The 14,809-nt window shown below is 49.3% G+C and overlaps 1 protein-coding gene across 3 annotated transcripts in view; it reads right to left on the reverse strand.

Annotated features, from left to right (window-relative positions):
* ASIC2 (acid sensing ion channel subunit 2) overlaps positions 1-14,809 on the reverse strand; it is a 995,000-nt gene that overhangs the window by 87,498 nt on the left and 892,693 nt on the right. For all 3 annotated transcript variants that reach the window (XM_072779487.1, XM_072779486.1, XM_072779485.1), the window contains exon 2: positions 3,887-4,037. In XM_072779487.1, coding sequence (XP_072635588.1) covers positions 3,887-4,037 — 151 coding nt within the window. The remainder of the gene's footprint in view (positions 1-3,886; positions 4,038-14,809) is intronic.

Below are 14,809 nucleotides of genomic sequence, written 5' to 3' on the forward strand. Positions count from 1 at the left end.
TCACTGCTTCTTTAAATTTCTGAGCAATGAAGCTGTCCATGAGGCAAGGCAAGAGTGTATCAGAGGCTCTGCTTTAAACAGAATGAGATTTCCAGATGTTGAGTTACTTCAGGACCCTCGTTACAGGGTTGGGATGTTTAGAATAGGCTCTAGCTCTGGGACAGTGTGACAATCCCCTCCATGGTCATCATTATCACCCTTCCACTGTCTACAATTTGCAGAGAGCTCTTACGTGCTTCTTCAACCATCCTGAAAGGTTGATGGGTTTATTTGTGTTGTTGACATCTATTACACATGAGGACATGGAGGCCCGTCATATGTCCTCAGTCACATAGCTAGTAAAGGAAGAGCTGGGGATTTCATCTTGGGTCTGACTCTATAATGGCACTTTCCTGTCCTACTATACTGCCTGTCATCAAGCTGTCTGTGGCTAGTCCTTCAACAGCCATATTTCAATTCCTTTCTTTTCCATCATCACCCAGATAGCCTTGACTAAGACTAGGGAATTGAGAGGAGGTGGGAATGCCAAGCAAGCAAGATGGCATCTGTGGGGCCTTAAGGCTTGGAAGTCCAGAAGGCAGCTTCCCTCCTGAGGACCATAGCAGGACTAGGCCTGGCTGTGCCCACAGTCCTTTGGAGCAAAGACCAAGCAGTAAGATGTGGCCATGCCTCCTCAGGTGGCCTCATGGACAGGCAACCCTCACCTGCCAGAGTCCACTCCTCATCCTTAAGCAGGTGTGTACATCTTACTTACATCTTAACTCACATGAGGCTTACTCCTCACCAGCCCAAGAAACAAGTGGTTTTGAGGCAACCAGAGTGTTCAAGAGGTGCTCATTGCTCAGTGACTTCTCAGCTTGAAAAAAGGTGCAGTTGAGATGAGGAAGCCTGGATGTAAGGATTCAGGCCATCAGGCTGGGTGGCCTGGGTAAAGTCCCCTAACCTCAGCCTCCTTCCCTGATATGTGGGGATAAAGAGCCCTTTCTACCACTCATGGCTTTGGTGAGGGGAAGGCTAGGGCTGAGAATATTATGGTCCCAGAAGAACGTGGGACGTGGCAGCAAAGGCAAATATCCAAGAAGCTGACCAGAGCAGTCTCAAGTTGTGCTCCCCAGTGTGGTAGCCACTGGCCCCTGTGGCAATTTAAATTAACCAAAATGACATGATATTAGAAACTCAATTCCTCATTACCATGAGCCACATTTCAAATGCTAGATTGTGGCCACTGTATTGGACAGTGCAGATAGAGAACATTCTATTTCTAGACCGGTTTCTCCTCTAGCTGGTTTCTTCTGGCCCCTGCCGTTGCTCTGAACCCCTCCTTCTTCACAGAAGAAGCCTCCTTTCCTAACCACCCAACTTTAGAGGGAATGGTTTAAGTGAGACTAGATGGTGGATCATAAGGATAGCTCAAGTTGCCAGCAGGAGTGAGGTTGTCCTTTTGTGGATTCTGGGCTCTAGTTTAGCTGTCTACTGAGACGGTAAGCTCCTGAGAGGCAGGGTATCTGTCTGGTGTCTTCTGCATCCCTGACCATGCCCTGCATGGTGCTAGGCACACAGCAGATCCTCAATCCTGGTTATGGTCCATAGGTGCTAACTGGTGGTCAAGAAGCTTGGGTCAGTACAGCCTTGTCTTGGCCATGACTTTACTTTACATGATGTCTAGTATGTCACCACTCCTTGCTGGGCCTCAGTTCTCTCTCCACCAAGGAACAAGGGGATTGGCTGGAATAGATGGTCTTAGCTTTCCTGCTCCATCCATCCATGGCTTTGGGAGGCAGAATGCAGATTCCCTGGGGCAGACCCTGTGGTTTGGATCCCATTTTACCAACAGCCAGTGCTCAGACCCAAGGCCAGACGCCATGGGGAGCTGTACTGTGTGAAGATGTGTGTGATAGGGTGCCTGGCACTGTGTGGGTGTGTGCGTGTGTGGGTGTGTGCTTGTGTATATGTATACATTTACTCTCCCTCTCAAATCGAGGTAACAGGGCAGGAAATCCAACGTTACCATGCAAACACATAACTAATCTGTAGTTGGGCTGTGGGTCTGAGGTCTTCAGGACCCATTTTTACTGCCCATTTCTTCTCTTTGCCACAGGCAGTTCAATAAGCAAATATGTTCAGGTGTCTGAGAACAAGGCAGAGCCTCTATTTGGGGACCAAGACCCAGCTCCTAGGACTCAGGGTTGTCTACAGACCCCCATGGTGACAGGACACAGGCTGGTTTCAGGGATGTTCTGGAAAACCAGGCTCTGTCGGTCAGCTCTCAGGGATGCCAGAGCTCGGCACAAACCAGACGTTCCTCTGTTTGCTGGAGGGCAGGGGCATTGAATTTAGAAAAGTGGATGGAGCCAACTAAGCATCTCTTCGGCAAGCAGCAGATGGCCTGGAGCCTGAGGTGAGCCACCGGAAGGCATTGCTGGAGTGACACATGTGGGGGCCATTTTACTTCTTGGTTGCAGGAGCAGGAGGACTAACCACACAGTGAGGGAAGTGGCCATGCTCGCTTCTTCCCACAGGGAGCTCGAGTGAGAGACATGGGAAGGAGACAGTGGTGGTGGTGGGAGCTTGGAATTCACAGTTGGTTATCTCTGGGGTGGAAGCCTTGGCTGCCCTCAGAAGCCTGAAATGCCTAGGTATGGTCAGAGCCATACCTTAGGATTGGAGGGGTCAGCTTCAGGAATCATGGGGTGGGGGTTGCAAGAGGTGGGGGCTTGGCTGCTTGGCTTCCACCCACCTCAGCTCCAATCCAAGGACCAAAGGCCTCCTTCCTGCTGTAACTTTCTCTCCCCTCCCCCCTCCCCTGTAGCCCCTCCACAGGACCATCCTTGACCTTCCTTCCTACTCCCCAGCTGTTATACCCTGAACACAGCACTACTCTTGCTTTGGGTCTACTTTGTTTCCATGTTCCCCTCTTGGGCACCTCTTTACTTTCTCCACCTGGGGGAGTTCTAGACACCACCAGCATCCCTGGGCTTACTGGCTATATCACTCCAATTTCTGTTTTCCTCACCTTCTCCTGTCTGACCTTCCTGCATCCCTCTTGTGAGAATCCCTCCCCCCCCCCCAGTATAATCCAGGATCATCCCAAGACTATTCAAATGCCTGGAGCACTGTGATGCTTTCCCTGAATGCCCTCCCCCCCAGGCAGAGGCTGCTGTCCTCCTGGTGTGGGTACACTCATGTCACACTGGGCTGTAATTGTGTGTCTCCTCCCCTAGGCTATGATCAAGGACCTGGTCTTTTTCACCTTAATGTCCTTACTGTGGCACAAAGCCTAACACAGTACACATGGCTAATGAATAGTTTGCTGAATAGATAGGAATAAATTCATGCACGAACTAACTCAGGGGCCTGTGCACTTGGGCCTCCCCAGGGGCTCACACAACCATGGTGCCAAGCCCCAGAGTCCATGCCCTTTGACCTGCCAACCCTGCAAACTCCTCTACCTTCCTCCAGCAGGAGGAGCTGCTTTCCTTTCTGCTAGGCCTCCTTGCTGGGTTGGGATAGTCAAGATGTCTGGAAGAGGAAGAGGCTTGTCCATGTCTTCCTCTTCTCCTGAAAACAAGCCACCTGCCTGCCCAATCATACCTTCCTCCATGCCTCCTTCCCAACACTGCCCTCAGTCCACCTGCCTTCCCCTTCCAATATGCCTCTCATCTGCCCCTCTCCCATCTACTGAAATCTGAGGAAACCCAGAGCACCAGAGTCCATGCAGGGACATTCTTACCCTTCACTGGTATGTTGTCACCCCCCTCTCCCCCCCCCCATAGACAGCTGTCCTTCATAGCATGGGCCAAGTCAGCCCACCTGAAGCAAACCAGTCTTCCAGAGTCTTGTGCCCCTCTGCCATCACCCACAGCTCCGGTCCCTGTGGCCAGCTCACCTGTCTCTCCCCAGATGGGCAGGTACTCATCCTGCTGAATATCCAGCATGATCTCCAGCCCGTTGCCAGTCCCGCCCTTGACCGTGGTGAGCAGAGGTTTGCCATCCTCTCCTGAGTTAAACATGTAACACTTTCCATATTTTGTAAACACCTAAGGGAGAGATGAGAGGGAGAGAAGCACATGAGTGACTTCAGACTAGAGATTAGTGAGACCCGAGAAGTGTAACATCAGTCCAGAGTTCCCACAGCCCGTAACAATCAAGCCCTCTTGCGGACCAATGATTCCTCACTATGGCTAATGGCCGGACTTTTGCCAAGCAGGATTCTGACATCAAAGAACAAATCTGGACATACTCTGGGGTTCATTGCAATGGGATCTGGTCTCTTCTCCCTCTGGGCACCCTCCCAACCCTGGGTGGCCCTGTTTACTTCTAAATGTTAAACTTTCACCTGTAGGCCAATCTGCACCTCCAGCCCCAAGCTCTCTCTTGGGCTCCAGACTCACGATCCCAGCATCTGATGAATGTGACTTCAGGGGCACCCATAGTGCCCTGACACTTAGCAAGTCCCAGTGGGAACAAACTTCCTCAGGTTCCCCGCCCCACCGGATGGTTCTCCTGCACTCCTGTCCCAGGGAATAGCATCACCACCTGCCAGGAGGCTCAGGCCAGCCCCTCAGAGTGGCTGTCCATTCTTCCTCTTCCTCACCCCCAAGTCCAATTAACCAGCAAGGCCTGTAAGGCTGTCTCTACATCCGGCTTGTATTTTACCTTTTCTCTACTGCACTACCATAACGCAGGACCCAGTTATTGCTTCCTGGGCTGCTGAAATTTTGGCTGGGCTCCTGGATTCCAGACAACCTTCTCAGTCCATCCTCTAACTTTGCTGTGGCTCACTCTTTCTGAAATGCAGACCTCATCTTGCTAATCCTGCCCTTAAAATCCAGCAGTGCTCCCCAACACCCATAGGCTAAAATCTAGGCCCTCCATACCCAGCCATCTCTGATGCCCTCTTCCTACTCCATTCTGCTATTTCCCATCCATGTCCATGGGATTCCATTAGAAGGGAAGCTCCATGTGTTCAGGGAGTACATCTACTTGTTTGCTGAGGTACCTATCCGTAGTGACCAATAGGGTGTCTGGCTCATGGGGGTGCTATGGAAATATATGTTGAATGAATGAGTGAATGAATGGGTAGATGGAGCCAGATCAGATGACCTGCAGCACCCATGGATGCGCCCTACTAGTTCACACACTTGTGGCTTTCTATTTGCTGTTCCTGCTGCCTATAACTCCTCTCACTCCTCTTCCTGTCTGGACAGCCTCTAGCTGTTGTCTAAGACTGGACTGCTCTGTCTCCTCCTCCAGGAAGCCTTCCTGAACCTCTGGATCAAGTTGGGCTACACCCCTCCTCCTTATTCCCCTCGCTCCTCACCATAGCAGCTATCTCATGGCCCCAAATAGTTGATCCTACATCTCTCTTGAACTTGACTCTGCCATTCACTTCTGAATTCAAGGACTTAACACCCAGTAGGTATTCGGGCCACTTCTGCTTGACGATTACATGATTACAAAGATGTGGTGTGATGGTGTGGGAAGAGCCTGGGATAAGGAAGGCAGAGATCTTTTTTTTTTTTTTTTAAGATTTTATTTATTTATTTGAGGGAGAGAAAGTGAGCAAGAGAGAGAGCATGAGCAGGGGGAGGGACAAAGAGAGAGAGAGAAGGAGACTCCCCAGCTGAACAGGGAGCCTGATGTGGGGCTTAATCCCAGGACTGAGTGGAAGGCAGATGCTTAACCGACTGAGCCACCCAGCTGTCTCAGGAAGGCAGGGATCTTTGTCCACGTTTGATGTTGCCACTTATTAGTCATGTGACTTCAGGTGAACTTGGATGCTCCAAGCCTCAATGCTCCATCTATAAAATGGGCATTCTCGCCCTTTCCTTAGCTACCTCTCAAGGTTACTGAGAAGATCAGCTGAGGTAATATATGCAAACATGCTTTGAAAACTATAAAAGCTTTCTACAAATGCTATGGGTTATTATGCTTATATAACTGCTTTGGAATCTTGAGCTGAAGCCAAATTACATCTGGCAAAATTGGCTGGAAGAGAGCCAGGCCAAGTGTATTGGGTTCCTGCAGCCACTGAGGTTTGGGCCCAGACCCCTCCTTGGCCATGTTCCACTGAACTGTCCCCTCCTGCAGCATGGAAGCCACAGGGATGGGGATGGGGTCTCTGGCTTCCCATCCTTCAGTGTGGGGGCAGGTAGATAGCAGGGGCAGATGCTGGAGGCTGTCTTTCTCATGCAGACCTTGAGGGCCGGATGAGAGGAAGGAAGAGAGACCTCTACGATGTGCCAGATGCTCTGCTAGGTACTCATGTAACTCATGTAACTCTTGCAACCATGACCGCTCTGGATATTGCTGCTCCCATTGTGCAGAGGAGGAAACCGAGGCCCAGAGATGCTAAGTGACTTGCCTAAGGTCACACAGCTATTAAGTAGAGATACTGAGATGTGAAATCTATGAATGTCTAATACATATGCTTTTTCTGGTTATGGTCCCCTGGGTCTTTGTCATTGGGACCTTTCTGAGCCTTATCCTATTACTCTGTGCCTTGCTTTTTCCATCAGCCAACCAATAGTCATATGCATGTACTCCTCCTATGTGCAATAATTATGGGGATTGCAAAGAAGTATAAACCCTGTTACCTGCCTTCAGGATCTGTGGAAAGCACCAGCAAGACATCAGAGTACACGTTTTCTTCACTGTATAAAATGTCTGAGTCCCTGACCAGCTGCACTATTTCAGGACAGCCTAGCCCTACCCCCTCAGTTTCCTGGTGGAGGAGGAAAGCTAGAACATGATTTTTCAAACAAACTGAACTTTATCATTGCTATTGTCTGTAGCAACTGGACTCGGTTAATGAATTTGTCTCCTGGAGAGATGTTCTCCGGGACCACTGTAATGAACAGAGGAGAGAAGCTTATAGTTAGCAAATCTTTTGCAAGGGGTTGAACACATCTGGAGTGACTTCTGGGTGTTCTAATATAATTTTTTTTGTAGATCTACTAAATATGCTTGTTGGTTCCAAAATTGATTGGTAATATTAACTGCCTATCTAATATGAGGAGAGTCATAAGGAAAAGTACATTTCAGCTTCGCACCAGATTATTGCAAATCCCACCCCCCCGCCCTGCAACAACTTGGTACTTGAACTCCAGAATATTGGGCTGGAGTTAGAATATGACCCGTACTCCCGGGTCAGCGGTGATCCCAGCCCAGTGTCTGTGATCCCAGATATGCTGGGTGGGTGGTGTCGGGAGAGAGCATCAACCCTCAGAAGAGGGGGATGATAAGGTGCGGGAGCTCCAAGGGCTCTTGCAGACCATCTCACCGACCCACCTTACTTCATGGGGAAGGAAACGCAGACCTGGGAGGGAGGAGGCAACTTGCCTGTGGCAGTGCAGTAAAGACCCATCTGTTTGGGACCAGACTCTGGGTTCAGTCTGAACTTCCTTTATAGCAGTCTCCCTCTGCTTCCCTGCCTGCAACAGAAGATGGGGGCTCTGGAGGATTGCCACCTTTAGCTGGTTACTGACACAGTGCCTGCTCTGTGTGGAACACTGAGTGTTCCTGGGACCACTGAAGCCTCGTGCATGCAAGTCACCCCTCCGGAGGAGGGAGCAGACGAGTCTCCATGGTGACAGTGATAGAAACTCACTCCCCATCCTTGGCTGCCCCCTCACCAGGCCTGATACCCATCCTAGGCCCAGAGGGTGGCTCCTGCAGGGGCCTGGGTGTCAGTTTCATCTTCTTCTAGGGGCAGGAGGGATAAGGGGGTGCTGGGGCAAGCACACACACTTGCCAAGTGTGAACCAATGCACATCAGAGCTCGGTCAGGGTGGTGGTGACCAGAATTGCAGGGCAGGGAGCTGGAGGGTGACCATAGCCATAGCGATGGCCACATTATGATCTATGATGGCCATGTTCTTTCTTGAGTTGCGATCACCATAAAGGGGCTTGACATCCTTCTGCAACTTCCCAGCGCATTTAGGACTAAGTCCCTAAATCCTCGCAGGGGGCCCTGTGTGGTTCGGACTGGTGTCCCATCCTCCCTTTTGTCACATGCCTCTACCACCCAGCCTCTGCAGTTCTTGGAATGTGCAACAAGCTCTTCCCCCTGCAGGCCCTTTCTGGGTGTTGTTTCTTTGGTCTAGGATGTTCCCAGCACACCCTCGGTCTGCCTTCCTGCCTTCCTCAGAGGCTTTGCTTGACCACTCCCATGGCCCTGCTCCCAGCCTCCATTTAAATGGGGACGTCTTGTCTCACAGCTTCATTTCTCCCGTTTTGCCCCTTTATGGTGCACAGTAAAGTGTGTAACTAGGTGGTTATTCATGTGGTTATTTTTTGGCCATGTCTTCGCTCCACTGTAAGCTCTGCAAGTGCAGGGACTGCAAGGTGCTGCCAACCTTTAGCACCTAGCCCACCTCTGGGAGGTGCCCTTCAGGGCTGGTCAGTCTTGCTGGCAGGAGGTGGACCTGACACCGTGTACCATCCTCTCTCCCTTCCCTTTCTCTGCTGAGGCTGTTCTCAGCTTCCCACTTCACTGTACCTGAGCATCTTTGCTTGCTTCTGCAGGAAAGCATTAGGGGAAATAATTCCTCTGGGAACTAAGAGTCTACCTTCTTGGGGGTAGGAGAAAGGGCTCAGAGACAGCAGGTCTGTCCTGACTGCACGCCTCTGCCAGCCTCCCTGCCTGTGCTGCTGCGCCCACGGCTCCTGCCTGGTGTTTCCGAGAGGATTATTTTCCTCTCTGCTCAACATCAAAGGCCTGAGAGCTATTTACACATTGCACAGTTTCGCTACAAACCTGGGACAAGATGCAGCTCTCCTTCCCTGTTTCGGGGCATAATGATGTATAAGTGTAACACACGCTTCAAATTTATGTCTTATCGTCCCCAGCCAGAAAATACAGTTTACTTAAGTCCAGATTGTCAGGCCCAGCTCACTGCTTCTTCAGACCTGCCATTCTCCCAGGCATCGCTCTGCTCTCCCCTGTAAGTGCTGACAGCCCCATTGCGGATGGCAGGGCCAGATCCGCTGGGTTGCTAAGAGTCTGGAATTGGACACAGTTGGGTTGGTGTATGAGAGTTAATGGTGCACCTTTCAAACCTGGATCTCCAGGAATGAGGAGGTGGGTGGATCCTGAGATAAAAATGAGGCCCGTGACCATCACCTTCATTGCTAACATTTGCACGGTGTGTTATGGCTTAGACTGCCTACGTTTGGTGGCAACTTTCTTAGTGGCCTCGTTAAGGGGAGGAAGCCAGCAATTTCTGAGTCTCGACTTTGTGCCACTTGGCATTTCCATAGGTGTTCTCACCCTCCTAATTATGGTCCAGCTCCCCTGATGGGGAGGCCTCTTGCAATCAATCCCCATTTTACAGTGGAGGAGACTGAGGCTACTGAGGAGGTAGATAGTAGAGCTAGGACTTGCAGGTGAGACTTTCACCAAGGAAGTCACAAGGAAGGAAGCCTGGGATTTGGGGTCAGACAGGAGGCAATCAATGCAGCTCCCTATTATTTGTCAAGTCCGTGGCCTGAAACACGGTATTTTCCTGGGTGCATTGCCTCACCTACAAACCTGGCAAGATAATCTTGCCATGTGACTGGAAGCCTAAATGAGAGGATGTAAGCAGGTTGGTTTGGATGATTACCTAATAGACATCTTTACTAGTTATGAATCCATACAAGGATGGGAGGTGGGGTTTCTCCTTTTCAGCAGAAGAGAGATTAGTCATTTGGGTTATGGCTAGGAAGGCCAAGATGAATCGAGGGTTCTTGCCCTCTGCTTATGTCCCTATAATCCAAACTCTTCTTGAAGTAGTTAGAGGAGATGAAGACTGCCGTGTGCCGCTGATTGCTTACTCCTTAATAATGCTAAGCCAGTTGCGGAAGCCCTGGGCAGCCCATGATATTACTGGCACCATGGGGTTCTGTAGGAGCAGGAGATGCTTGCATGCATACAACCCGTTTTGAAAATCTACACTTGAATTCCAACCAAATTGTAACCAGTTATTGGTATGGTGGAAAGATTCCCACCAATCGGCAGTTGACACATTTTAAGCTAAAGCAACATGGGTGTGGGGATTGGGAAAATGTCTCACTGCCTTCCTGTAACTCTTAGAGTAGCTCTGAAATTTGCTACCATCCCTGGAGTACCATTCACTTTACAACCGCCAACACTAATTTTTGCAACAGCCCCACGAGGTTGGTATTATCACCTCCATTTCATGGACAACAAAACAGGCCCAGAAGGGCCGAGCCAAGTCACAGAGCTGGGCAGTGGAGAACTCAGGGCAAAAATTCATTTTTGCCTAGTTCCAAAGTCCGTGCTCCTAGCCCTCCTGTTCTTTGTAGGTACAGCTCATTCCCATACCCCTCTCCCAAACTGCTCTGCCACTCATCAACTGGTGAGACTGTGGCTCACTAACACGGCACACTCCCACCTGGTAGCGGGGCGGTACATCTCAGGGTCAGAGGCATCCTGGAAAATTGCAAGCATTTTCTCATCCAAACTTCTCTTTTTCATAAGAGTCTAAAGTCCAAAGAGGTAAAGTGACCTGCCCTAGGTCACACAGCCGGTTTGGGGACAGAGATGAGATCTGACCTAGGCTTAATTGCTTGGCCCTATTCTTCTAAGCCTTCTGTTTGCACATGCCAGGGCCTGGAGATAATGGCCAGGCCCCCCTTCTCACGGCATTGTGTCCAGCAATATGAGAAAGATTGACAGCTGCTAGCATCCAGGCTCGGTGTGACCTGCTGGGGTCCCCTGCCTTACAGAGTCGGGGAAATGCAAAGCAGAGCCCTTGCTGGGAAAGGTTAGGAACAGCTGATACCCAAGAAGACACAGTTTTCTGGTTCAATTAATAGTGCAAACAACATTTCTACACCATGTACCTACTTAAGAAAATAAATTATGCATAAGTTCCCTCAAGGATTGTTGAAATATCCACTCACCAGAACACAACTAAAGCTGCAAGCTTCAGGTCTTCCAGTTCATTCATTAATCCTGACCTTTAGGGTTTCTCTAAGGCAGTAGGTTTCTTGTCTCTTCTTGCTTATTATACTTGAAGGAAATGAAATTGTACTGCTCCAAGATGCCTCCAAAATTCAGCCTTTCCCTCTTCCTGCCTGTCTCCTGCTGAGTTGACTAAGCTTTCCTCTCAATGAATTACTGAAATTTCTCATCAGGCTGTTTTCAAAATACCATGCATGTTAAAGCCAACCATTTAGTCTTATTTGTTTGATGTGCCTCTTTCAAGCTCCTAAAACACATTTCACACAATTGGGAAGTGAAAAATTCTGTCAAATGGGTTACCAGGCTTCCAGGAAACAAAGTGAATCGGCCTTTTGTTTCCTGAAGTTGCAGTAAGTGTGTTTGAGGACAAAAATACAGCAGAGGGACTGATGCATGGGGTGGGGGCTGCCAGAGACGGTCAGCTCTTTGAAGGCAGGACTGTATCTTATTAAAATCTCTACTTGCTCGTTCATCAGTTCCTGCAACAGGAATTTCAGACTAGTTATCTCATTCCAAGGACTGTTGCATGACTGTGTGTTTTCCCTATAAGGAGATTTAAAAAGACAATTGCGACAAATACCCATGAAAGCACGTCCATGTTGTTGGTGCTATTCCTGGTAATGAATAATGGAACATGGCCCCTTTGCCACCATTCATCACCTCTTTTTTTTAGGGCATCATTAATGTCATGATCTCATCCAAACTTCTTTTTTTTAGGAGGCCACCATCTTTTTTTTAGGGCATCATTAATGTCATGTTCTTCAGAAGCAACTTTCTGGGGGGAAAGGCAAGAATGAACAGTCACTGAACATTGACAGAGTCGAGTGCTGTGCCCACTGCTCTATACCCCTTCTATCCTTTCAAGCTCACAAACCCCACTGATTCCACCCAGTGTGCAAATGAGAAAACTGAGGCTCCGGGAGCCTAAGTATCTCATCCAAGGTCCTACAGCTAAAGAATGGTTCACCTGACTTTCTCTTTATATGCATGGGTTGGTGGAAGTATGCTTGGCATTATTAGAATGTATGAGATGGTAATGTAGCCCCTCCTCCACGCCCCTGCACCTCTCTGCTGGGATGTGACATTCCCTGTGCCTGTTTCACTGAGAGGCCGTTTTTGCCTCCTCCCTCTGAGCCTGAGTGCAGCAGGGCCTTGTCCACCGGGCAACTGTCCAGAGAGCTCTAGACTGTGCAGGAGGGGTTGTGTGAGCACCATGCAGAAGGAAAGAGCGTCAAGCAGCTGCAAATCTGTCTGTCAGCTGGGAAAACAGCACAAAGGGAGGAATGGGTGACTCTGAGTGTTCTCCTCCGACTCAAACATTTTGTGAGCAAATGTGCTCTTGGAGGATGACTCATGGAGACAGAGGGGCAACTTGAAGGCACTCCGGCGGTTCACCTGCAGAGTCGCTGGAAATGCCAGGCCTCTGCTGATGAATCCCACCTGACAGCTCATGTGAGAATCCCATATTGGGCTTGACTTGAGGTTGTAAAGTGGGATGTGGGGAACCAGATGCCTTTCAAGCTGGACTGCAGCTTGACTGCGTGGGGGCCAGAGCCTGGCTTGATGGAAGTTTCAAACGGGATTCAGCAACAGGTTGGCTGTTCTCTCTGCTAAGGCTCTACTGTCTGTCTCCTGGGGGCAGGAGGGTCTGTAGCATTTCCATCTCTGGATCCCCAGTGCCTGGCTCCATATCCAGCATAGCGTAGGCCCTTATGGAAGATATCTAGGTGAAAGACAAAAAGCATGGAATTGGGAACCAGGTAGTCCCAGCTTCCAGTGCTGGCTCTGCACTGATTTGGAGGTTATTTCATCTTTTTGGCTCTTGATCCTTCATCTCCAAAGTGCTGGTAAGAGTACCTTTCAATAGAATTGTAAAGATCAAAAGGGCCATAATGGCTCTGAAAGTGCTCTGTGGGGGGGGAAAGCCCTCAGCCCAGGCAGGGAACATTTTTGTTTGTCGTTTGCATCATGCTTAAGCCTGGTAGGAGCAGAGGAGGGACAGAGTTGTTATTTTACTGTGGGAATTGAATCTGAGGTGTTGTTCTTCTGGGGCCATGGTCACAGCTCATCTATTCATTCATTTAGTGAACATCTACAGAACACCCCTTGTGTTCTAGGCACTGCCTTAGGTGTTGGGGATACAGAAATGAGTCAATCCTTTAGGAATTGCCTAGAAGAGAGGGTGGCCCTGCAGACAATACTGGGTGGTGCCAGGTGCTGTGGGAATACATAGAAGGAAAGCTGCCTGGAAGGCAGTGATGGAGGGGGTCCTGGGGGTGTTACAAAATTCTCTCTAGCCACAGTGAAGGTGACACCAGGGTATTTAGAAGGTTGAGACAGACCCCTTAGACTGACTCCTGGGCTAAGAAGGGCCATTTGGATGCTATCAGGAAGACCAGTGATGCTAGCCCAGGCTTCTGGCTGCCTGCTGAGCCCTGCCTATCTGCCCATCTTTCCATCTCTCTTCCTCTAGTGGAAACTAATACCCTAGACAACCATGAGCTATGCTAAAATATGGGCAGGATTTGTGGATAAACACAGACTTTGGGGTCAGATTACCCTGGTTGAATACCTACTATGTGCCAGACACTGTGCACAATGAATAATGGAGCTTAGCTGTCAGGTAATAGATAATTATTAAGACAGAGATGCAGTTCTCTCCAAGGATATCTGTGTCAGTCTCAGAACCCCTTCCTCCCTCCAACCTGGCTCTCTGATCTGCCCATTGTCAACAGGTTGCCACGCCAAATCTAGGGTCACAGGGCCAGGGCAAGTGGATAAATCAAAAGAGCACGTTTCTGGGGATCCAAGGCTGCCTGCAAAGGGGAACCCCTTATCTGTTGCCAGATGTGAGGAGCAGGGACCAAGAGGGATTCCTTGCCTTTAAGAAGGGAAGAAGCCAATAAAAAGTGAAGGAGAAAGTATGGCCACAAACAGTCCACGGTTGTGCTACCGTTTTCTTCTGCTGCCTTCACTCTGTTTCTAACCGTACTGACATGATTCCTGCTTCCCAGTCTGTCCCAGTGTCCAGGCAAGGCAGACTTGGGGCAGCATGTGTTCAAGACCCAGCAGCCCAGACATACTGGTATGTGGCCCTGTGACCTGCCACATTTGGATGTTCTGGAGAGCGGAACATCTTAGTTTTGTCCTCTCTCTTAGATAACATCTTAGTCTATGTTTTCGTTACTCATGAGATGACGGATGTACCTGGCAGAGGATGTACCTCGGGCCATAGTCCCTGTTACAGGTTCTTTTTACAGTTCCTTCCTTGATCTTCTGACTATAGCTGTGTGCCCACTTCTACCTGGTTGGTGCCTGCTGGATTTCCAGGAATATGTGACCTGCTTGATTCTCCCTAAGGCTGTGTTAGATCTTTTCTGGAACATTCCTTGGCTATCCCTGTATAAGAAGTTTGTATTACCTTTGCTGGATATTTCTGCTCAGTTGAACTTCACCTTTCCCTCACCTTCCTAGTACCTATTTCCAGGGGTTGGGTGGGCTTCATTTTTCACTGCGAGTGTGATTTATACCTGGATGACCAACTCTGAGATAAGACACGAGTCACCTGCCTCATCGGACACCTGCTGGGAATTGCTTTTATTTGGGGGGCAGGTGTGGGATGAGGAAGGGAAAGGAAGGAATTGGAAATGTGTTCTGAAAAAAAAAATAAAGGAAATGTGTTCTGTTGTGTTCCTGGTTAATTTCACATTATTCTATAGGGCTGCACTGAAAACAATGCATCAGTAAAAACCAAATGATGGTTTATGATGTTTGCAAAGGAAAAGCAGGTGTTCTAATTAATGCCAGGGCTGAATATAATCCCAAGGCGGGCTGATTCTA

The sequence above is a fragment of the Canis lupus genome, chromosome 16 (assembly GCF_048164855.1).
Source record: "Canis lupus baileyi chromosome 16, mCanLup2.hap1, whole genome shotgun sequence".
NCBI lineage: Eukaryota > Metazoa > Chordata > Mammalia > Carnivora > Canidae > Canis > Canis lupus.